This window comes from Danio rerio, chromosome 6 (genome assembly GCF_049306965.1).
Source record: "Danio rerio strain Tuebingen ecotype United States chromosome 6, GRCz12tu, whole genome shotgun sequence".
In the NCBI taxonomy this organism is placed as follows: domain Eukaryota; kingdom Metazoa; phylum Chordata; class Actinopteri; order Cypriniformes; family Danionidae; genus Danio; species Danio rerio.
This window is the reverse complement of record NC_133181.1, coordinates 36549937-36575985: the sequence shown is the minus strand read 5'-3', so window position 1 is coordinate 36575985 and position 26049 is coordinate 36549937. Positions and strand designations below refer to the sequence as shown.

Here is a 26049-nt window from a genome sequence, read left to right as displayed (position 1 = left end):
AATACTGTGAAAAATTCCTTGATCTATTAAACATAATTTGGAAAATATTTGAATAAGAAAACAAAAATCATATGAGGGCTTCAACTGCATACAAAATTCAAAATTACAAGGTATAACCTCTAAATTAATAAAAAATAATAATAAAAATTCTCTAAATTAAATAAACAGGATACATTTACAGAGCCTTAAGCTGCCACCACAGCAAAATGGAAATCAACTTACAACTTGTTTACTTTATACCATTCTCTGCAATAATGTAAGTAAATATTTCACTGTCAAAATAATGAGCCACATTTTAGTTTTAGACACACAAATGTACTCACGTCCGGTGATTTCAAAGAGCACTTTATCATTGAGTCCAAGCCTTAATTCAGGCATGCCTGACAGAACGACTTTGAGTTTGATGCATCCCAAAATCTCACTCCGCAGAACGCTGCCCGTAGCACTGACCTACAACGAACAAAAACACTGAAGATAAATGCAAAGCACAATCAAAAGTGGCAAGGTGCGATATTGCATCATCACCATTACTGCCATCTACGATTTATTACGCTCCATCAGGCAGGGCAGCAACTGTGTGATTTGTGCTACAGTATATTGCTCTGGCAAAAAAGTGAGTTGAATTATGCAGACATAACTAGGAGTATGAGAATGAAATATATTAATGAAATATTAATAGTATACATAAAGCTGGACTCTGAAAGTAGATCTAAAACATCCTAAACAGTGGCCACATCACTCTCAAATACAAGAAGCAGAAAAAGCCAGAGCGATAAGTCTGCATGGATGAATAGCAATGCAGAATTAGAGAGCGATGAGACGTGATTTAGCTCTTAATCAAGAGTGGTGCTGCTCAGTGCTACTGTCGGCCAGCGTTTAGACCTTGAGCCTGAAGAAAGCTAATGAATCCATCAAAAGCCAGTCCAGGCTGAGAGTTCAGACGCAGAAATAAAAAAAGAAGAATAAAAAAATACAGAGACAACAAGATCTTAAAGACGACAGCTGCTTCCTGCTTCTCTCAATGTAAGGAAGTCTGGAGACACGACCCTCGACCCTGAGGAATATGAAGGAGGGAGGTGAAGTACAGTAGGATGATGAAGAGATAGCGTGGGCTGTTTGATGTCGGTACTGTAGAAGCATGTGGAAAGATGTTTTCACAGAACATGGAAATTGCACTCTAAAAATGATGGGTTGTTTTGTAAGGCAAATTTGGGTAAAATGTGAAAAAAACAACTGTTGGAAGGAAAGGAACGCAAAATACTTTCTGCAATTTTAAATGGCATATTCTTGCAGAACTGAGAGATGTAAACTAAGAATTTAAAGATATACATTTATTCATTCATTCATTTTCCTTTTGGCTTAGTCCCTTATTTATCAGGGGTCGCCACAGTGGAATGAACCACCAACTATTCCAGCATATGTTTTACACAGCGGATGCTCTTCCAGCTGCAACCCAATACTGTGAAACACCTATACACTTTTTCATACACACACACACATTCATACACTACGGGCAATTAAGTTAATATAATGCATCCACTGCGCATGTTTTGGACTGTGGGGGACACCGGAGCTCCTGGAGGAAAATCCACACAAACACAGAGAGACATGCAAACTGCACACAGATATGCCAGCTGGGACATGAACCAGTGACCTTCTTGCTGTGTGGCAACAGTGCCACTGAGCCACTGTGCCTCCTAGATATACAATAAATGCTGACAAAAATGTATATTTATATGGTTATATTTCACATTTCTCCTTTTCTATTTCTTCACATTATTTGTTGTAATTCTGAGTGTATATTTCACAATACTAACTTAACTGTGAATTGTGAAACAGAAGACAAAATTCTGAGAAAAGATAACTCGTGCTTATAAAAACTATTGTGTGAAAAACTGTGAGATATAAAGTTCCCATTACCTTGGTGGAAACAGTTGTCCAAATACAAGAGTTTCAAATGACAATATATAATATGGTATTCAGTATTACAGTATAACATGTATTGCCTATTTATTATTATCATTATTATTATTATTATTATTATTATTATTATTATTATTATTATTATTATCTTTATTTTTAATGTATTAGTCAATCAAAAATACAGCCCAGACTACAGTAGTTTAAATACGGGGGGCCTTGATATTGTCTCTGGGGCCTCCATAAATATATGGGCCCTTAGAATCCTCCTAACTTCTCCACCTAGCGGTGCCCCTGGTTGGAAATATTACTGAAAGTATGAGTAAAAAGTAGCCCTTTCAAAAGTACTCAATGCTCAATAAGTATTACGCTGTAAAAAGCTGATGCATTAACATGTTTTTTTGTGTATGTATAAATGTAACATTCTGTAGTGCATTTAGTTATTGCCCAGCAGGCACACAACGTCATAAGACATTAATATTCGGTTAGATTTATGTTGTGATGTCAGGTGACCAAAATTCACCGTCTAGCCAGGACAACGTTATTTTGATGTCCAATGACGTTAATGGTTAATTGATTTTAGGTTGTGTTGGAAAGTGACCAAAATCCAACGTTAAGCCAACATCTTAAACCAACGTCAAATTGCTGTCAAATACTGACATTTATTCGTAATTTGTTATTTTGGCAATCAAAATAAAATCGGCCACATCATTAGACATTAATACTGATTTTAGGTTGGGCGTTGTACATTGACATTGGCCTGACATTGCGTTCTGACGTCAAACCGATTTTCATTTCCAAACAAAATGCAATGTCCATACAATGTTGGGGTACAACATCAATCAGTTCGGTCATCATACAGTAAACATACAGTACATCATCCTCTCATCAGTGAGATGGATTCAAACAGTTTCTGGGTCAATTTGTGTAAGGGTTTTGGACATCTACTTAGACACTTTTAATGCTTCCAAACAGTTTGCTGCAATTAATATCACCCATATCTTGAGGTAGTTCAGTATGATGTGATTTACCTCTATGTGTCATTTGATTGGACAGGAATCACAGGACTAAAGTAAAAAAGTAGTGACTGCAGGTTGAAGGAAAGTAATGGAGAAAAAGTACCAATACTGCACTAAAAATGTATTCAAGGCAGAGTAAAAGTACACCTTTTTAAAACTACTTAGTAAAGCAAAATATCTGAGAAAAACTGCTCAATTACAGTAGTATTTGTAATTTGTTACTGTACACCACAGTATAATGCAAAAATAAATGAGTCATTTTGATAGCAAAACTGAGCCAGTCTCGGGTATTCACGCTTTCTGAAATGTAGTATGCATATGTGTATGTATGTATGTATGAACAAATTCCATAAATCTAACAGGTCAAGATAAAAAAATTGCACCCACACAATATCAATATGCAGAATAATGATGTTGAATGCCCAACTTACAAAACAATCTAAAATGTAATTGTTGACTGTGGATTGCACTCACTTAGGAATATTTAATTATCTTACCAAAAGATTGACAGACTCAATGACATCCATGAAGACTTCATTTTTCCTGTACTTGATGCCCTCTGACCTCCAGGACACAGCATTGGTCACTGTAGCAGGGGGTCTTGGTGCGCCAACCTCCAGCTTGTGCCCCTGCTGAGTAATATACCTGGTGTGGAAAAAAAAGAACGCCTTGCTAACATTAAAAATGACCAATTATCCATCTATATAAATATCAATCAATATCAATAAATTACCAAAAAACGAGTTTAAGGACAGAATAAATGAGCACACCAGTGCATGTTAGCTTAGAGAGTCAAAAATACAATATATTGTGATCATGATGAATATGGATGATACTGGTTTTGTGGGCATTTCAAAATACTAAGATACATTTTTATTATTATTATTTAACCTTTACTAATCGTCCTACTTTTTGAGTTCAGATTTACAACTAATACTCATATGATGCATGTTTTTTCAAGATAATAGATTTAATATAATAAAGATTTTATTTAATAGAGCTAATCACAATCAGTTCTTTTTCTTTTTAGTAACATTAGCATAACATCTTATTTTGTAGCAAATGTTTTGATGTTACTTAGCATTAGCTAATAAGAGCTATTATAAAATGTATTGCCTATTTTACTTTATAAACCTTTTGCAATTTAGCTGATCCATTTGTTTAATCTGAACATTGATATACAAATTAGACAAAAGAAAAGTTATATTTTTTATTATACTGTACCTATTTAAGTAACCCATTTTGAATATGTCAGTATTGTGATAAAAGCTTCAGCAATTATTGTTCCAGCAAAATTTGATGCCCAGTCAGCTTATATAATAAGCATTGTTTGTCATGGCATTGATCTTTCATCTGATTTGTAACTGACTTACAGATGAGATTAGATTTAAACAAAATCAGTGAGTCAAGTAACTTAGTAGGTTTGTAAACAGACCTCTGGTGTTACAATACTGAGAAAACAAGAGCTCATGGGAAAAACATGGCTTCCCCTAGAGACAGACAGACACCTGAACTTGTTTTTCCATTTCTGTATTTCCATTTTATACAGTAATGCAGTTTTTACATTAAGGCACATACACAACAACACAAATGTAATAGAAATGAACATTAGCACTTACAGTACATTACACAGTGCAATGGTGCACATTAGCTTTCAAGTAAATACACCAAAACAAACTCCTTAAATGTTCAATAGTTGGGATTCCTCATTAATTTCAAATTGATTCTGCATCAGTGTTTAAAACAAGGTCTGTGGTGTGTGTGTGTGTGTGTTTCTTTTAACCTCAAGAGTCTCTAGCTGACAGGGTATTGTGTTGCTGTCAGTAAGAGCTAGTGATAATTAGCTGTCTGCTAAGTGGATGCTTGCCAAGCTAGGAAACTGACAAGAACTTATAAACAAAGATATTTTTAAAAATTATATGAACTCATATGAAATTAAATTTTTAACTATATTCTTTAGTTAGCAAGTTATACTTTTATGTTTATGTACAATTCTTAGAACAAAATTTATAATATACAGTATAAAGTAAATGAATAATTTATTGTTATAATAATTAATGTAGTAATTGCATCATGATTATTTGATACTTTTGGGAAGCCAATGAAAAGGCAACACTCTTAACGAAAATAGAAACTTGTGCTAGCTATATGAAAGCTTTAGCATAGTTTTGCCAGGAAGACTGGTATGTCACTTCATTCATAATAATTATCTCGTCAGCCTATAACGAATAACCAGGTTACATATAAAACCATCTAAACAATTTGTTTTGCTGTAATCAGGTGACATTGTTGAAGTTTCACTCTATCTATCTCAGTAGTGGATAAACATAAAGCGCAGTGAATGGGAGAATACAACTAATTATTTTTTACAATCCTATTTGCTGAAATAATAAAAGAAAAACTTCTCGATTGTGTTATCAAGACTTTCAGAAAAATAAAAAAATTGATGTGAGAATGATGACGGCAGCCAGAGAGACTAACATCAAATTTACTTCCAGCACCATAGACGCTGCATTAGAAACACCTTGCAAAAGCACTATTTTTATTTTATTTAATTTTTTTGTAATTTGACGCAAAGACAATGTAATACATTCATAAAAGTTTCAAGAACTAAAGATTTTGATGACTGTTAAATGAGTCATAGCAGTCTTGTGAAAAGGGTCCATTTTGACATCATTTGATTTAAAAATGTATCTTTAATCAACACTCACGTATATAATAAATATGAAATATTATAGGAATTTACTTGGCCAACTCAAACTATATATTGTATCAAACTTCTAAAAATGTAAATAAATGTTTCTTTTTTAACCTTCTAAACATCAACAGTTACAGCAGAAAACAAAACCCTCCAGAATTCAAAACTGTAAATAAACATATAAAACACCATAAATCACAAGCTATGGGAGGAATATTTTTATGACCATTTTAATAAAAATAAAACTTTTACTTCACTACCTTTCAAAACATACTATTTACTCCACAACAATTCATTAAAAAAATGTTATGATTATTTCATATTATAAATGTTATACCTGGACAAATCGTCATTCTCTCAGAGATGCTTAACCCATGTTTTATTTTTGAACCAGATTTTTGTCTCATTTAACCTGCTAAATCTGCGCTGACCAATTCTTTTGTGAACTGGACTGACCTGATTTGCCTGATTTGTGTGCTTTTACCAGAACACATTTAGTTTTATATACTCAGCTTATTTTATATACTCAGCTACATGCTTTATTTTGTAAGTCTCACTTATTTGCACACATTATGTCAGTAGCAGTTATCAGTGTATGGCACATTTTAGTAATAAAACAAAGTATTTTTTTTAAGTATAAATAAACATTCATTCATTCAATGAGTACAACTGACTCTTAAAACTAAATACATAAAAAATAAGTACTGTACTCCTAAGCTTCAGCAAAACAGTGCTTTTACTATAGGAAATTTAATTATGGTATCTGTACTTTTACTCAAGCACTTGACTTGCTTACTTTCTACATCTCTGTTTACCCAACCATTTCTCTATGTACAATATCACACTAATAATTGCATTGTCAAACTGTGCCCTCTGCACAAGGCACATATAGTGATTATGAATAGCACTGAGCTTGAATAGTGAATGCTGACCCCTCACAGCACTGTTAGTAAGGGATGAATGGTGTTCTCTGAGCAGAGACGGTTGAATGCTCAATCTGTCAGAACTTACTCTAGCAAGATCTTGCTGTCAGTGGTTTGAGGGAATCCAAAGTCCATGACTTCATCCATTAGCTCATATACTGTCACGAAATTGTCTCTAATGCTCTCTTCTTCAAGTGATTTGAAATATTCAGTGAAAACCTGCAAGACAAATGATGAGTATTAATGAAAATAAAAAAATGAAAATGATGTCATCAGTTACTTGCCCTACACTTGTTTCAAACCTCTTTGAGTTTCTTTCATCTGTTCAAAGCAAAAGAAGATATTTTGAAGAATGTTGGAAATTGGTAACTATTGACTTTCATAGTGTTTTTCCTACCATGAAAGTTAATGTCAACTGGTTTCTTCATTCTTTTGTGTTCAAGAGAAACTCATAAAGGTTTGTAACCACTTGAGAATGAGTACACTGTAATCGCTCATGTTGGGGTGACTATGCCTTTAAGGATATGTTATGGTGAGGAAATGTGCTATGGGTATTGATGTTTACACAGCCAGCAATATTATGCAGTGTAAGTTTTTATGGAAGGTGTAGTCATGTTGATGGATAGAAAACACACTTACCTCCACTAATTTGTACAGGAAGGAGTATACAAGAGCAGCATTGGTGTTTTTCTTTGTCATCGCAACCACTGATAAAATCTGTTAAGTGGTAAACAGACTAAACATATGAAGTGCTATGACTAGACAACAGCCGGGTTTAATATTCACATTAGAAGTGGCAGATTGTTCACAGTACAGAGAAGGATACAGTACAGGTTGCTGTGCTTGATCCAGAGGAAATGTGTGGAGCCGTGAATAACAACTGGTGACAACTCTGCTTCTTCCTCTCTCTTCATCATTATCGGCATGAAGTTGTCTATCACGTTCATGTCAATGTTGCCCATGTAGTTGCGACATATGAGCACCTTAGAGATGAAAACAAGTTTAAATGTACGAGACTGTCATAAAAAAGTGCATTGCAATTTTTTCCTAAATGACACTCAACTTGCTGATAATTGTGAATAATCAAAATGCTGATTTTTTTTTTCCAGTTAACCTGTTAAATTCGCACTGACACTGACACATCCTCACTGATTCTTTTGTGAACTGGACTTACCTGATTTGCCTGATTTGTGTGCTTTTGCCAGCACACATTTAGTTTTTACTTATTTTATATACTTACACAGAGTTGTAGTCGTAAAAACAGATGGTGTACTATAACCCACCCAATCCAAATTTTAAACAAAAGCATGATTCATTACCAATATATATTTACACTTACACTTACACACACACACACACACACACACACACACACACACACACACACACATATATGTATATATATATATATGTATATATATATATATATATAAATATATATATATATATATATATATATATATATATATATATATATATATATATATATATATATATATATATATACACACATTATATATATATATATATATATATATATATATACACACACACACACACACACACACACACATATATATATATATATATATATATATATATATATATAGAGTTGAAGTCAGAATCATTAGCCCCCCTGATTTATTAGTGCCCCTGTTTATTTTTTTCCCAAATTTCTGTTTAATGGAGGTTTCAGCACATTTCTAGTTTTAGAAACCTATTTCCAATAACTGATTTATTTTATCTTTGTCATGATGACAGAAAATAATATTTTACTAGATATTTTTCAAGACACTTCTGTGCAGTTTAAAGTGACATTTAAAGGCTTAACTAGGTAGGTTAGGGTAATTAGGCAAGTTATTGTATAACAATGGCTTGTTCTGTAGACAATCGGAAAAAAAATAGCTTAAAGGGGCTAATAATTTTGTCCCAAAATTGTTTTCAAAAAAATTTAAAACTGCTTTTATTCTAGCCGAAATAAAACAAATAAGACTTTCTCCAGAAGAAAAAATATTATTAGACATGCTGTGAAAATTTCCTTGCTCTGTTAAATATAATTTTGGAAATATTAAAAAAAGAAAAAAATATCTCAAAAGGGGGCTAATAATTCTGACTTCAGCTGTGTGTGTGTATATATATATATATATATATATATATATATATATATATATATATATATATATATATATATATATATATATATATATACATACCCACATACCAAACATTTTAAGTAAGAATACAAAACTAAATACAAAACTAGCAGTATTTCACCGTATTGCATAGACATTTGAGTTCTGAATGAGCAAAATACTACAAGGCTCAACACACCTGTTTACTGTAGTACAAATCACTTTCTATACTCAAGTACATTTTTTTCCTTTTATTACATAAAACTGTGACTTTTAAATTCAATGTACAGCTTATTTAAATATTTCACTATCAAAAAAATAAGTCGAAATAAGAAATCATTTTTAATACGATACAACACATGATGCTTTACTCTGATGTCAGTCAGATATGCATGCAGTTTAAATGAGCACATTCACTTAGTGGTTCTGTCACTGTGTTTATTCCTGTCATGAATGTACTGCATGTTATAGGCTAGTTAATGTCACATGCACTGTAATTTGTTTTATATTCATAGTTAGTTTTGAAATAAACATAGTGAAATGTTCATTAAGAGTTGCAAGAATCCGCTGGAGGAAACAGCTGTGATGAGGAGGAGAGCGCCGTGGAGACAGTAGATGAGGATCACCGATTGCTCCTCTATGACATTGGGGTACATGTGATACAAGTGTTTCTTTAGCCCTGCAAATATGCAGATATTATAACAATCTATCAATAAACACAGCTTCTGCTCTCACTCTGGACAGCAGTGGTTTGCTGATTAAATGAAAAACTAATTGAAAACGGGAGGAGAAGAAATCTGACTTGTCATCTTTGAAAAACTCTCACGAAATTTTTCTCAAAGCTGCTGCGGTCATCATGGGCTGGGAAATGGCGCAAGTTAAAGAAGTGAAATGCATCAACTGCAACAAATTAAGATGTGAGTTAAAAAAACATTTGCTATACAGTTAAAGGGGACGCGAATATCCGTTTGTTAAGTGGTGACGTGTTTGTGACGTATGTAATACTGTTTCCGGGTCCAAGCCGCCATTCATTTGAGTGGAAAAATCATTCGTTTATGATCACGTTTTATTCCTATCACACATTAAAGTTAATTTTATATAAAATCATAATGTACACAACAATCTCTGGGCTTGCTGCATAACAAATACCAAAAATGTAATTATTTGAAAAAAATTAATCACTTTCTGGCCATTGGATTTTAGGCATGGACATAAATACTGCGATCGTGATTTTCGAAAACCTTAAATCGCTTTGTAACTGTTTATTATTACCATTTCATGAGTCTCCCCATTCAGTTGAATAGAGCGCTTGGACCCAGAAGCCGCTTCGTGTGACGTCACACTTTACAAGCGGATAGGCCTACATAAATTAGGGAAGTCTAATCAGCAAAACAAGTGAGTATACTGAGGGTGTATGCAATTATTGATACCCAAACAGCTTGTGAAAAAAAGTAGGCATACGAAGTGTACATGCGTATAGCCCCGACTACACCACTGTACTTAAAGTAACTACATGGTATATTTTGTTATCATCACCTATTTGTACACTTACATTTTCTCTAAAGTATCAATATATTTTGTCTAAAGTATAAATAAACATTAATAATTGATTAAATAAGTGCATTTTACTCTTAATAATTTAATATATAGAAACTTCTGAACTTCTCATTACAGTATATGTCAGATAAAAATGACCAGCATGCATTTTATGCTTTAAGCATTGCACAATTTGCATTCAGAAAACCAGACATCAGCTTTCAAATTGCATTACAAATCACAGAAAGCCATGTTCTTTTAGGCTATTTTAAGAAAATCACCAAACAACCTGACTCTCACATAAAATGTAGCTATTGAAAATGACAAATACGTTCCTCATGGTATCTTTTGTTGAACGTTTCAGATGACAGATCAACTAGAAGGCGCTGTCTACGTTTTTGTAAACCTGAAATATGCTTCTTTGAGTATCTTTTGTTGTACTTTTCAGATACACATACTTCCTGTACACACCCACGAGAAGGCAAGGCTTGTCACACAGATCACCTCGCAAACGACAGACCTAAACCCTTCCTTAAAGGTGCAGTAGGTGATTGTCTTCAGAAACATGTTTTTTGTGCTGGCTGAAAGTCTCTTCACTTTCCAATAGTAATGATTAAAGTAAAGGATCTAAATGTATTTATATGTATTTTTATATTCTGGCTTTAAGGCATAGAACTAAAAAATGTTCATCCAATTCAAAATTTCAGGACTAAAATTACAATACGTAGCCCTAACAACTGTTTATGGTCATCTATTTGGTAAATGTTCATGACTTCAGAAGGTGTAGCTTTGGACGGCAGGGAGATACAGTACGTGCATTTTCAATGCTACTTATGCTAAATTTAGCATTATCCCAGATCTCCTACTGCATCTTTAAACCCAACCAATTGTGTTTTCACTATCTATCATTTTGTTTTATACTGCAAAACACATAGTTTTACCTTGATTTTACAATGCTTTTGTCTCTTTTGCAAAACTGTTCTTCACTAGACTCAAACTCGAGCACTCTGTATCACAAGTACAATACAGTACAAAGTAAGCTACTGATACTGAGCAAACGAACCACACCTCAAAACATTGTCCATATGGAGACTGATGAGGCAAACATATATTCAATTACAAATTATGGACATTGTTAAGTTGTTTTGTCACTGCAAAAAAATGCTTTTCTTACTTAGATGTTTTGTTTAGTTTCTAGTCCAAATATCTAAAAGTTCCTAAATCAAGAAGCATTTTCTAGACAAGCAAAACAAATTTTCTTGTTTTAAGAAATAATATGACAAAATGAAGTGAGTTTTTCCTTAAATCAAGCAAAATAATTTCGATTTGTGATAAGATTATTTTGCTTACCACATTGGCAAATTATTTTGCTTGATTTAAGGAAAAACTCACTTCATTTTGTCATATTATTTCTTAAAACAAGAAAATATGTTTTGCTTGTCTAGAAAATGCTTCTTGATTTAAGAATTTGTAGATATTTGCACTAGAAACGAGACAAAAAATCTAAGTAAGAAAATCATTTTTTGCAGTGTATTTATTTGGTATTGTGCAGAAAACTGCATGGAAATAATCTTTTTATCGAGAATATGGCCCCATGTTAAAACTCTACTGCCCCATAGCATTTATTTTACATTCAAACTGCAGTCAAACATAATGGTAAACTGCAAAAAATGCTTTTCTTACTTAGAATTTTTGTTTAACTCTAGAAAACCTTGATGGTTACTCTAAGAAAAATATATCTTTTTCTAAAATAAATTGACATCAGCCATCACACAAAAGAGGTTTCCTATGGCCTCAAAATTCTTAATTCTTCAAGACACTTAAAGTACATGGTTTGTTTGCATTGACTCAAATCAGCCTTAAATAATATTAACCACACAACTAAGCATGGGATGATAACCTATTTCTACGATATGTGTAAGTTGTGTAAGTTGTCTACGGTATGTTTTTTTTTTAGGACAACAGTATCTGCAGTAGAAAAGATATCCGAAGATGCCATTTTAAATTGTAAAAATAAATTAAAAACACATTAAGACAGCAGAAGTCAATGAATTGTTTGAATGATTTATCCTGATATGTTTATTATTCCATTATTCATATATATTATAAATGTTTCTTAAAATAGTATTGTGTTCAAAAGGGAAACAGGTTTTTACTTTTTACCCAGACATTTAAAAAAGAATACATTTGAGAGCAGTAATCACAATACTGTGAAATCATGATATTTTTAGCCAAGGTTATCATATCATCAGAACCTTATACCGGCCCTTGCCAACACACAACCAAAGAAAGCTTTGACATCAATATCTTTACTAATCAATGTAAGATACAATCAAAAGTCCAGGTCACTTTTTTTCTTCACTTTTATTCTGCTAACAGGTGCATTCAAGGTTTATAGTAGGATGAAACTTAAAGGATCAGTGAAGTCTGACTTTAATGTGGCTAGTGTTGAGATATTCCTTCAAATGGAGATATTGGATTGCTCTAGGGCACAGACAAGAGCGCTTTCATCAGCAGTGCCAAAATCCAGGGGTATATTGGAGGGTAATCCATTCCACTGAGACCCTGAGGCTCTGTTTTCATGGAAATACTCCCATCCACCCACTACATCTCACAAACTAATGTGCTGTGATCTTCTCTTGAATAACAAACGTAAAAATAAAAATATTGATGAATTAATTAATAAAAAAAAATCGACATAATGCATTTAAAATTAATCAGGATATACAGAAGATACCCACTAAAATGTCATTCAGTGTAAAAATAGTTTATTTACCAAAATCCTGTCAGTCTTTTTTAGAACAAGAATCATTTGATGATGACATAATTACACTTAATCATCCACTGGATGCTTTCATCCACAGTGATTTATAAATGAGGACAATATTAAAAATAAGATCAACAACATGTGATACAGGTACATACCAGAATGTTTTTTTTTCTAACCTTATTATTTATTTATTATTTAAGTGTCAATAAACTGACAATAAAATCCTATTGATCTATTTAAAGATCACAGTACCATGCAAAATACAAAATAATTGTAATATAAAACTTTTATACTTTGCAATACATTTTTATTTATTATGTTTTATCGAACTATTATTCGTTCATATATTTACATAGGATTAAAATAATTGATTTATACATGCTACACTGAATGACGGTGGAATATTGTGTTTACAGTATGTATTTTAACATTTTCACAAATGTTTGAATTTAAATACAGACGATTTGTTTGCCTTTAATAAGTGTTCTACATACACAATATCACTTTTGGCTTAATAACAAGAAAATGCTACAAATGCTGTGGCTATACAGTAGGCTGTCATGTAGCCTACAGTAAATTACTTTACTTTACAAAAAAAAAAAAAAATACTAAGCTTCACCACATCCCCAAAAAATAGTAGGGTACATTTTAATTAGCAGAAGCGAGTTGATGTTTGTTTTCTATAATAGCATTTAAATGTTATGAAATATGTGAAAGGTGAACTCTCCAGTTTCATTCAGTGACAGTCCTGTTAACTTTGAGTGTGATGTGGAGGCTGTATCACTCCTGAGATCATTAGATAGGATTTTTTATAAACCTCAAAGTGAGTAAATACAATTTATGTTGCCAAACGATCCTTAAACCTCAAATATTCTTTGCTATACAGGTTTCAAACAGTGTGACACAAGAGTATAAACTGTCCGACCTTCATCCGACAGGTGCACGCGCACTTACCTTGCCTTTCAGGTCCAGGATGAAGATCGCGGACGCGGCCATCCTCGTCAAAGGTGTTGGATGACAAGAACTAACTGACAGGTGTCGAAGTTTAGCAAATTTTCCTAAAGTTTAATCAGCTGAAATGCCGAAAGATATTCCCCATCCCTAACACGCGAGTCTTCCGGGTTTGTAGGCGTCTAACCGGTTGTGCAGCCCGAGCTTGTTGCTGTGCTGATCACCGCGACGCGACAGAATTAAACCGCTGCCATTATAATCAAACGAGTTTTGTCGCGTCGCTCGATTGTAATGTAGAAACAGCGTGACGCAACTTCAGCTACCTTTAGGTGAAACAACAGGCACATATAAAATATTACCCCTAATTTTTGCCATGACTGAAATATATTATGGCTTGAATGTTTACTTGTGTCATTTATAAATGATTTTTACAATATATAATAATAAAAATTATAATTTATCATTTGGATTTAGTAATGAGCACAACGGCGGCGCCCAGTGGAAAATATAGGAATGCAATTTTCTCAACAAAAAAAAATCATTTAATTTAGAACTGAAGTGAAACACAAAACTAACAAAAATGTAATAGACTGTACAGTATATGGCCCAAAAACGCTAGATATATATTTTAATATTATTATTTAAAAAATAAAGTTTCATTAATGTTAGCAAACATCCGATTTAAGATTATAGTTCAAATACGCCTACTGTACATTCAAATTTCATTGCATTTTGATTCACATCTTTTCATACACTATTGTAAAAAGTACAAAATTGCCAAAATGTGTGAATTTCTGAAATAATTAGAAAGCATTAGGCTACAAAATAATGAACCTCAATTAAATATTAATGTGGCTTAAGGAACAGTTCACCCAAAAACAAAATTTTTTGCCGACCAATCAATTCAATTTTATACATTAATGACTTGTCACATGTTTTCCTGTATGTTGTTGTTGTTTATCTCTCAAAGTGCCAAACAGTTCCAGTTGTTCTACTGAAAAAAAGTTACTTGCATCATTTATGTACGGTGACCGAGAGAGCCTAACATGCTGCAATTTAAGAAAACAAATGCAATTACAAAAAACATCAGCAAATTACGGAAAGATCTTCATCAGTTTGACAGTGCATACTGCAAATCCTCATAACGCAAACACATTTTTAAAAAAGCACTGCATTTTTCCACAAAGCAAACAAATTAATAAAATGCACAGCATTTTCTCACAGCACAAACAATTTACAAAAACGTGCTGCATTTTCTAAAAACGCTTGCAAAAAGAACAGAAACGTAAATGTTTCAAGGTGATCCAAAAACATGACGGACGCCGCTTTGCCGTGGCTTATTTTAACATCCTTATTCCCTTGTCTTCTGTGATTTATTAGCCTAAATAACCATTGCTGTATCCCAATTCGCATACTATCCTTCTAAATTATTTGATGTAAGTATTTAAAAATAGAATTAGTATGTCCCAAATCATAGTATGTTGAAAACAGTACCCCAAAGGTTCCTAGATGGTTTACTGTTTCCGGTAAAAAGAAAATTTAAGTGTAGAACCGTCCATACTCTAATCGCTGCTATTGCCCACAATATATTGTGCGGTGGATGTGAATTGGATTAGAACTACAAACGCGGGGAAATAGTGTAAATAAACTACAACATGGTGAGATCAAGGGCGAGGCAGTGGCGCAGTAGGTAGTGCTGACGCCTCACAGCAAGAAGGCCGCTGGGTCGCTGGTTCGAACTTAGGCTCAATTGGTGTTTCTGTGTGGAGTTTGCATGTTCTCCCTTCCTTCGCGTGGGTTTCTTCCGTGTGCTCCGGTTTCCAGGAATTCCAGGAACAGGTGAATTGGGTAGGCTAAAATTGTCTGTAGTGTATGAGTGTGTGTGTGAATTTGTGTGTGGATGTTTCCCAGAGATGGGTTGCAGCTGGAAGAGCATCTGCTGTGTAAAAACTTGCTGGATAAGTTGACGGTTCATTCCGCTGTGGCGACCCCGGATTAATAAAGGGACTAAGCCGACAAGAAAATGAATGAATGGTGAGATCAACCGTCAAGTAGAGAGGCTTCAGTAAACTTGTTTGAATTAATATTTAAATCATGTTTTTTGTGTTATATTTCATCTGCAACAACAATGCTGAACTATTTAAAGACGTGTTTAGACATTAATGTCTGAATGCATAATTATCCAAACACCAGGAAATTTCTCTGCATGAAAGACTCATAAATGGGAGATTATCCTGCTGCTACTTCTCCAATAAGGTAGCACATTAAAAATGACAGAAATGTGGATGATGTGTGGATGATTGACAGGGCTCATAACTAAGCAACATAACGATCTGTTAACGAGGAAGTTGTATGTCCCAAAGCTTGCAAACTCTTCTTTAACACGCTCAAAATTATATATTTTTCCTTCACAAAAAAAGTACATACTTTTAGGGCGTAGTATAAGTATGCGAATTGGGACGCAGCACATAACCTAAATAGTCGGGTCCGTCAAGTTTTAGGGTCCCCTTGAAACATTTTCATTGTGCTCCATGCTAGTTGAAAGTGTTGTGAGAAAATGCAGCGCGTTTTGTGAATTTTTTGCGTTGTGAGAAAATGCAGCTTGTTTTATTTATCTGTTTGCATTGTTAGAAAATGCAGCATGTTATTTAAAAATGTGTTTATGTTGTGAGGATTTGCAGCATGTGTGCTGTCAAATGGTTGAACATATTATCTCAATTTGCTGCCGTTATTTGCAATTGCCCGTGATTTCTTAAATTGCAGCAAATTAAGATCTCTCGGCCACCATATTTATGGTCTGAGGGTAAGTAAATTATTGGGTGAACTACTCCTTTAAACATTCAAACACATAATGAATCTGTTGCATATTAATTTTCTTGTCAATTAATCATTCAATTATTAGTTTAACCACTGATTATGCAATACTAAATGTTTGTTAGTGACTTCTCAATGAAAGTTATTACAAATATCATCACATAATACAACATTAGACTTATTATGACTAACCAATACTAAACTCAATCTCCTCCTCCTCTTCATCATCATCATCATCATCAGTCAATGTGGTCTCTCTAGTAGCTCTCTCACTTTCACTGGCTTGAATATAGTTATCTTCAATAAAGCCATCGTCATCTTCCTCAATGTCAGGTGCAACCGCACGGGTCCCGGGGCCGCCATGGGTCGCAAACCCCACCTCAAAGTTGCCAGGGTCACATTGACTAGTGGCGTCTACCTCGCTGAGTCTGGAGTGTCTGTAGCTCGCCAGATACCTGTGTACAACTTTGCATTTGGCCATTACAGCTATAAAAACAGAGAGGGTGATTGCTGACACCAGAACAGCCACAAGAACCTTCCAGCTGCTTGAAGAGTTTTCAGGTTTTTGATCCTTAATAACTGCTTTTGTGCCTATAAATGGTATTTATATTGGTTAGTTAGTAATCAGAGGAACACAAGATTATACATTTGGAAATCAATGGTAATGAACTTGGATTAAAAAAAGGTTTTAACCATTATTTGTAGCGTTTGTTTCCACTGCGAGCAGTTTACGCAGAAAAGCTCCACGGTCAGTATCCTCAGAATGTTCTGCCATGGGAAAAACAAATGAATGGTGGTGAGATAAAAGTGTACATCCATGTTCAAATATTCAATATGAGAATTTCCTTTGGCAGTCAAATAGTTTATTACATATAAATATAATTAAAGCAGAGCAAACTATATTAAAAATAGTTTGTCAAGACAAACTTTCATGATCATAAAGTTTGAGAATGTGCTTAAATTGTTGTGCTCATTCATTTTCCTTGCACTAAGTACCTTTATTTATCAGGGGTCGCCACAGCCGAATGAACCACCAACTTATCCACCATATGTTTTTTGCAGCAGATGCCCTTCCAGTCAAAACCCAGCACTAGGACACACCTATACACACTTGCATCTACACACATACATTACGGCCAATTTAGATTATGCAGGGAGAACATGCAACATGTAAGGAGAACATGCAAATGCCACACAGAAATGCCAACTGAACCAGCTGGGGCTCGAACCAGCGACCTTCTTGCTGTGAGGCAATTGTGCAACCCAGTGCGCCAATGTAAAGCCCCATTAGCCAACATAATGAATGTAATTTTTGTGCGTTCTAATGTTTAACTTAAATTATAAATGCAACGTATGAACAGTTTAACAGGGATTTTATGGTATTTTTGCAGTAACTTACAACACTGTTACCAGTAAGTTACCGCATCTCAATTTTACAATAGCTTACCTGTTAATTAATTTTACACTAAAATAGCCTTACCGCAGCTTAATTTTATAGTAAAATGCCCTTTTTAATTTCACAGTATGACCTTTTTTACAGTAATTTTTCTGGGATTTATTTACATTTTATTTACATTTTATTTAACATTTTTAAAAGCTGTACAAAAGCTTATTTTTTAGTATTTACTGTTGAATTTAATAAATTACAAACAAGTAACACATATTTTCATTGTCTCAATTGTCTCATGATTACTTTGATTAAAGTAGACAACCGAATTTCTAATATGCAGTAAGTTACTGTAAACTGTAAAGAATGTAAGAGCAATTTCACTGGGTGTTTTTTCACTAAATAAGTCTAACAGTGCATCAAAATTACTTATTTATTTGAATATTACATAATTTGTTTATCATTATTTTGATTCCACAATTTAAATTGATTGGACGACACGGTGGCACAGTAGCAAGATCGCCTCACAGCAAGAAGGTCCCTGGTTCAAGCCCCGACTGGGTCAGCTGGCATTTCTGTATGGAGTTGCATGTTCTCCCAGTTGTTTCCCAGTGTTGGGTTGTGGCTGAAAAGACATCTGCTGTGAAAAACATATGCTGGTTAAGTTGGCGGTTCAATCCGCTGTGGTGACCCCAGATAATTAAAGGGACTAAACCGAAAAGAAAATGAATGAATGAAATTAAATAGATTGATTAAAATACTGATTTAAAAATTAAGAATAAAACAAAAAGGAGATAATCAAATAATAAAAACAAACATACAACATTATAAAAATGTTATGAGGTAAATAAAACAAAGAGTATTTGGAGTACATTTTATAGTCTTTTACTTCCAAATGCCGTTGAATTTGTGCTACTTTGCTTACAAATGTCAGATTGTTTCAAATTGTTAAATGTCATGTGGTAAAATTCCCTGAAACCTTAAACAATGAATTAATGTAAATAACTGCAATATTTTTGAAATTCAGTAAAGTACGAAAGTATACTCACCTAAATTTTATGATGTATTGATAATATGTTACTACTGTATATTTATTACCTGATGGATAATGTTAAGTCATTTGACATTGTTAAAAACTATTGAATTATTGTAATCTGTAAAATTACTTTCATTTTATTTAGTTTAATTTACAAAAATCAAAAAATAGGTAAATGTAATATAATTTAAATCTATATACCTAATTTTTTTTGTACCACATCAAATAACAGTTTAATAATGAGAAAACAAAAGCATTCGTACCATCAATGTTTAGCAAGCTCTTCAGTTTTCCTACTTCGTGTCTGTTTGGTTCTCCTCTGATTTGCACGAACTGGTTGGAAAGGCTGCTCAGAGCATCTGCCTCCACTGCGGCCAGTTTGCATCTACTCAAGTCTAGCACTTTAAGAGAAGTAAGCCTGTAGAGATGCTCTTTTAACAGTAGGGGGAAGTAGTTGCCTGATAGGTTCAGTGTAACCAAGTTGCTGAATCGATTCAGGCGCTTGAAACTGTCAATGCGAGTTAAATCTAACAGATTGTCAGACAAATCCAAGTAGGTCACGTTCATCCAGATGTGCTTCGGTACCGATGTAAGTCTTTTCCCACTGCAATCAAACGCAGCCTGAAGAAAGAATGAAGAGTTATTTAATTATGAAACTACTTGTGCAATGGAAATAAGCTGTAAAATGATTTATTGCAGTAGGATAAAGTCAGCAAAAGAGACATCAGATAATAAATAAAAATAATAATATTTTTGGTGTAGTGCTGTTAAATAAATAAAAAAACAAGTAAAATAACAATGGCGGCGGAAGTATTTTATTTATTTTGAAAATAACCAATTTTTTTAATGTTTGTTAAAATTAAAGTTTTATTATATAAATATTATTTACATCTTTAATATCTATATATTTGTCTTAGCCTACATCAGTTTCTGTAATTATGCAATTTTATATATAAGTAAATTTTTCTAATTAAAAAAAAAATATATTTTTTTGTTATTGCCTCAATTTACAAAACAAAATTATATATGCTATAGGCCGAGATAAAATTGGACATTCAGAATTAAGTACTGTAAAAAATCTTATAAAACAAGATATTACACCGCCTAATGTGAGAAACTTAACTTTAATTTAGCTAAAGCAAACTGGAAAACATTAAAAAAATGAGCTTGCAAATCAGAATTGAATCAAATCTAAACAATTTGATTCATATATGAACCTTGAAACCATTAAAAATCCACTAAAATATGATTTGTATTAACCTAATGTAAGCTATTTTTTTATCACAAACTAGGAAAAACTGTGTGTCATGCAGTCCCAAATGTACCTGAAAAAATGGCTGTAAAAAGTAATCAAATGAGTGTTTATGGGAGAAAACATCATGTATTCATTCAAAAATGTATAGTAGGGATCTTGAATTAAAAAAAAAAAAACTTGAGAATTCGTTTAAAACATATAGTTTGTAAATGTATTGTTATTTATTGCATATTTTATCATTAAGCACCCCAGATTCAATTAATTCACCCTACAACGTTTTACAATCAAATAATATTTATTTAATATTTAAACCACATCCCTTTATAATCATTAATGAAGTTTAGTGTAATTTATCTGTAAATCAGATGCCTCCTTAATTAGACTTAGATTGGGTTAGATTTTTTAACTGCTAATGAATGATAATGTATTATTTAAAAAATAAATAAAATATTACAATGACTTTTAAACAAAATAACAGCAGATTATCTGCTTGTGTTTTCAAACACAACACAAGACATTTATTTTCTCACAAGATAAACCACCAGCAGATTGGGTAAACCTCTGTCACCAAAAACAGGAAACAGTGCCTACAAACAGGATACTCCTGATGTAGCAGCGCTCGCTCTGGCTCGGGGAACAAAAGAGGCCCGAGTGACTGTTGTTTTTCCTCACCGTCTCTCTGTTGACCGTACATGGACCCACAGTCTGGAGAGTGCTTGATCCTGAGACCCAAAAACACAGGAGCACACACACTGTGTGTGTCACACACCCCATGTTTTCCTGCTTCCTGCACAAATCACAATAAAAGGCAGATAATAAATAGCAGCCAGAGAAGTGGCCTGAGTTGAAGAGTTTGAGTACAAGTATGGTTCTTAAATATAAAACCTCATAGCAGGCTTTGGGTTTTTTTAGTTTGTCAAGGGCAGGGGTGCCCAAACGTTTTCTTAAGGGACAAAAAGCAAACTTGGTCGAGGGCTGTGGGCCAAATATATATACCAAACCTTATATATTATATTTGCCATCGGTAGTTTCCTAATTTATTCCGTAATATTTAACATTTATTCCATAACATTTAATAATGAACTTATTACAGTAAAAACATCAACAATCCTATTTATAACTCAATGAAGTTCAGTGCGGAATACACTAGTTGAGCAGTCCTACCTCGATTTACTCACAGATATCCTATACATCTGTCAAGTGACAGTATTTACATTTGAAAAGTCTGATTCATTTACAACATTTAGGTGCATCATTTAAGTTCAGTTGGCTTTTTTGTAGCTTAGCAAAAAAACAAACAAACAAAAGGATACGTTAAATTTGAAATGACGATCTCTGTCAACAGCATTAGCCCCAAACACCTCCCCATCATGCTCCCTCTCTTTTCAGGTGGGATGACCCGCGGGCCCTACTTTGGGCATCTCTGGTCAAGGGTGTCAAAGTCATTAGGAAAAACACACACTTTGTAGCTTGTACCAAAATGTGACATTAGTGTTACATTAATTTATATACCATAAGAATCTTTTGGAGACATATTTACTAATAATTAACAATAAGATTTTATCAAAAGAGAAGCCCCAAAACACTAATTATTGAATAATTATTGACCAATATTAAAACTTTATGTTTCAAATAACTAGGTATTACCCATTTACTTTATTTTAAATTTTAACCAGAAATTGACCAAATAAATTCAAATCAGCTTTTGCCATATTTGCCATATACTGTATGCAAGATTTGATTCACACTATGCACACACAAAACAGGAACTTTTACATGCTGACACATTCAAGAACCCACAAGACTCAGCAAACATCTACTGTAAACAATAATATTGTGTACATGAGACACACATAGTAAACATTAATACATGAGAATGTAGAATTAATGTATAGCTAGATATGCCAAATAATACACCCTTAAAGGATGAACAGTAACCATGAATTTTGATAAATATATTTTATACATCATATTTGCTATATTTTTAGCAAATAAATGAATGGATTTGAGATTTTATAATGTTATTATTGTTGTTATAATGTGTGTTGAACAAGTGACCTGAAACTAACACATTAGGAAATGGCCTGCATAGGACAATTATGCAGTTTCATGATCATTATGTAAGCATATTTATCAAAAGAATGCTGCAAGTGACCGATCAGAATCCTGACCTCCTGGAGGTAGCATAATAAGAGCAATAAAGTGTGAAAAATGCAGTACACAACAATAAAGTTTTTTTTATAGTGAAGTAAATGCCTAGTGCTCCAATATTCAAATCTACAGTTTACCCTTGAATTATGTTAGGAATTTAAGTTTGACTATTAGGTTGTGGATTAAACTGACCAGCACTGGGTCATAATATACAATATATTTAATTAACATTATTTAATTATTTAATAAATTATTATTTATAATATATTATCTTTAAAAAAACTAGATTAAATAAAAAATCATAATTTCAAAGTGAATATGTGTGGCTGCACAATAAATGCACACAAATGAATCATTAATTCAACAAAATGTAGAACAGAAAACAAATTTCTAGTTGATAAGCTAGAATCAACTCCATATGTAAAAACACATGCATGTTCCACCTCAAAGGCTTTGTATTTCCTTCTTATCTCATCTTGACATCCACAAGGACGGCTTGTAGAGGATTCAGTACATTTTTTTATAGGGGCCTTTCCTTTCACTCCCTCACTCTCTCCCACTATTCATTTGGCTGTAAACAGTATTCAGGAGCTGCTTTTATCTCTTCCTGTCTCAAGACGGCCCTGTAGCAACAGCATACCTGCAAGATCTAAAAGCCAGCCAACTTTCTCTGTTATAAATGTGAGAAAGAAAAGGTGTGGTCAAAAAAGAACTGACTCCTTATACTTGCAGATTCACCGATACCACAACAAACACAACACGAAAAGAAGTCTTTCACTTGACCTCCTTAAGAAGTATACACTACAGTATACCCTCCCTAGTCTTTTCCTACGCTGTTTGTTACTGATTACATTCTCACTAAGGACTTTGCATTGTTGATATTGCAACATAATAAGAAGCATTAAGCTTCAAAACTTCATTATTATTCTTCGAATTTAAACTGTTACTTGCACAAAGCTTCTTGTTCCATGTTATAGACTGCATAGTATTAGTGCAGTGCATAAAATGACATTAGTATGATTTGTGTTAGGCTTACCTTTCAAATCTTCATGTACTGCATTTGACAGTGTTGTCTAATCTTTTAAACATGGTTACCTGTACTGATTTCTGTAAGAGTTCACCCTAGTTTTTCCAGCTTGTTGTGGCTAACAACAGAAAATCAAATGGCATGAGGGCTGACAGGGTTGATAGTAATGTGTGATCATTAAACATTAAACTAGCAAACTAAAATGACGTTTTAAACTAAGGTTCTGAAAGTTTTGTTTCTGAAGTTGTTTTGTTTTGTTCTATATAACATTTGTGGTTCCCCAAAGAACCAATAATTCATGGTTTTTAGAGGGATAGTTCACTATAAAATAAACATTTACTGTTTATAGCGGTTAAACCTTTTTGAGTTTCTTTATTCTCAAACACAAAAGAAGAAATTTTGAAGAAAGCTAAAAAGCTGTAACCATTGACTTCTATAGTAGCTAAAGCAAAAACTATGGAAGTCAATGGTTACAGGTTTTCAGCTTTCTTCAAAATATCTTCTTTTCTCTTCAACAGTAAAAAAAAGTGAAGTGTGAGTAAATGATTTTTTTTTTATTATTTTTAGGTTAACTATTGTTTTAAAAGAACCACAATATTTCTTAGTGTGAAATAATTTTATATATCTAAATAATTATTTTAAATGTTAACGTTTCTGAGTGCCCATATTCATCGATGCCAATAAGACCTTTATTTTTATGAGTATAAGAAACTTGTCCTCCAGAGCAGTCACATGTCAAGCTTGTTACAAGTTATATTACAAACATACACATCACTGGTATTCTACTTGTTTAGCATACATTGAAAGTGTTGTGAGACTTACCTGAGAAGGGGCTCTTCCGGCTATTTGGAATATCTCAAAACTGATGTTTTTTTTCTTGTCAGACTTCACATTTTATCATGAACAGGTTCATTTTTGTGAAGCATTTCCAAGATTAAGGAAATGGCAGGTAGGTTGTGCAAAGGTTGCGGGAGGGAGGTGTGTCTTTAGCATGTCATTCTCGGATTCAGTTAATTTGTAACCGAGTGTGAAATGGAGCTCTGCTTTCTTTCTTTCACCTTGCTGTTGACATTTGCACTGATGACAAAATAAATTATCTTAACCTAAAGAGTTCTGTGTAGTTATTTAGTTTATTTCGGGGTTTTACACACTTGTCTTAGTGGTGCTTCATCTAAAATGGATGTAGATCTTGTTTTTAAATGCATCCTGTAATTTATTAAGTGTGCTGTATAGCAAGGATGACATTAAATATCTATTTATCATATAGAAACAAACAACAAACTCCCCCTCTTAATAGCTTATTAATAGAACTCATGTCATTTATTTCTCTAGAAAAGGTAAATATTCCATTCAGGGCTCTACTGACAAATTCTATAAAACTAAGACCCCATTATAACTTTTTTTTTTTAACTCTTTGTCCTCATCAGATTCTGACTGACATTGTCTGGGGTAAAGTTGTCTTGATGTTGTACTGTGCCATCTGGTTGTGTGAGTATTCTCCCTGAATTGTATTTATGTTATTTCCTTCTTTTTATTTACATTTATGGGCCATATACTTTAAAATATAGTATCATTGTTTATTTTGTGTACATTTAAAAGAGTCTGTATAGTTTTCTTATTTGATTCTCATTCCTCCCAAAGTGTTTGTGAGTGGGTGTTTTGTGTAAACTAGGATACTAGGATAATCTAGGTAAACATGTCATCATGTACTCATCCTTCACTTGTTCAAAATCTGTGAGGTTTTTTTTTTTTTTTTTAGTATTTTGAAGAAATCTGAAAACCATTGACTTCCAGTATTGTAACCATTGACTAGTATTTGTTTTTCCTACTATGGAAGTCAATGGTCCAGGTTTAAAGCTTCCTTCAAATATCTTGTTTTGTGTTCAATAGAACACCCATAGAAACCCATGAAGGATTAAAACCACTTGAGAACGTTGTATGTACAATTATAATTTTTGGGTGAACTTTCTCTTTATAAATATTTTTTTAAACTAAAAAAATGCTTAATTCCAGCCAAAGTTAAAATATTAGTTAAAGAAAATTAAAATGACAGGGAATACAGTGAAAATGATTTCTCTGGTATAGTAAAATAATTTGGGAAACTGCTAATAATTTTGTCTTCAAATGAAATAGTTATTTACATATAAACCATATATATACACGACAATCTAAACACACACCGACTTTAATCTACAGTATATTAGCAAGTACACACTACTGATCACTGACAAATATTCTATTTCTTTTTATTAATATAAAACCTTATGCGCAAATATTTCTGTTTTAAACATAGTTACTTATATTTGAATGACTACATTATAACATTTGAATGCTAATTTGGAACAGATAGGCCAAAAAATTGTTAAATATTTCAATAAAACATTTTTATTGCTGACAAAGCAAAAATATTAACATCTATACCAATTCATT

General features: G+C 33.1%; 2 protein-coding genes across 4 annotated transcripts in view; both read right to left on the bottom strand.

Moving 5' to 3' along the window:
* Positions 1–14129, bottom strand: part of ap1m3 (adaptor related protein complex 1 subunit mu 3) — a 36350-nt gene extending 22221 nt beyond the window's left edge. For both annotated transcript variants that reach the window (XM_021476834.3, NM_001114441.1), the window contains 6 exon segments: positions 13953–14129; positions 7387–7543; positions 7200–7267; positions 6649–6779; positions 3437–3584; positions 324–450 (listed from right to left, as the gene is read on the bottom strand). In XM_021476834.3, the coding sequence (XP_021332509.1) occupies positions 324–450; positions 3437–3584; positions 6649–6779; positions 7200–7267; positions 7387–7543; positions 13953–13994 (673 nt within the window). In that variant the 5' untranslated portion in view covers positions 13995–14129.
* Positions 14130–14553: 424 nt separating this feature from the next.
* si:ch73-185c24.2 lies at positions 14554–24560 on the bottom strand. Of its 2 annotated transcripts, XM_073953417.1 has the most exons (6): positions 24442–24555; positions 23629–23737; positions 21114–21228; positions 19450–19807; positions 17457–17531; positions 14554–17354 (listed from the first exon to the last, which is right to left on the bottom strand). In XM_073953417.1, exons 3-6 carry the CDS (start codon positions 21213–21215, stop codon positions 16951–16953), a joined length of 939 nt encoding a protein of 312 aa, XP_073809518.1. In that variant the 5' UTR covers positions 21216–21228; positions 23629–23737; positions 24442–24555; the 3' UTR covers positions 14554–16950. The 2 variants fall into 2 exon arrangements, with proteins under 2 accessions (XP_073809518.1, NP_001313511.1); NM_001326582.1 differs by lacking the exon at positions 23629–23737 and having other exon boundaries at positions 16649–17354; positions 24442–24560.
* Positions 24561–26049: the final 1489 nt, after the last annotated feature.

Coding starts and splice junctions, on each gene's coding strand:
- si:ch73-185c24.2 (NM_001326582.1), bottom strand. CDS start 21,215: ATGGGGTGTGTGACACACACAGTGTGTGTGCTCCTGTGTTTTTGGGTC. Junction 17,532..19,449: donor GAGCTTGCTAAACATTGATG/GTACGAATGCTT, acceptor TTCCCATGGCAG/AACATTCTGAGGATACTGAC. Junction 17,355..17,456: donor AACAAACGCTACAAATAATG/GTTAAAACCTTT, acceptor TACCATTTATAG/GCACAAAAGCAGTTATTAAG.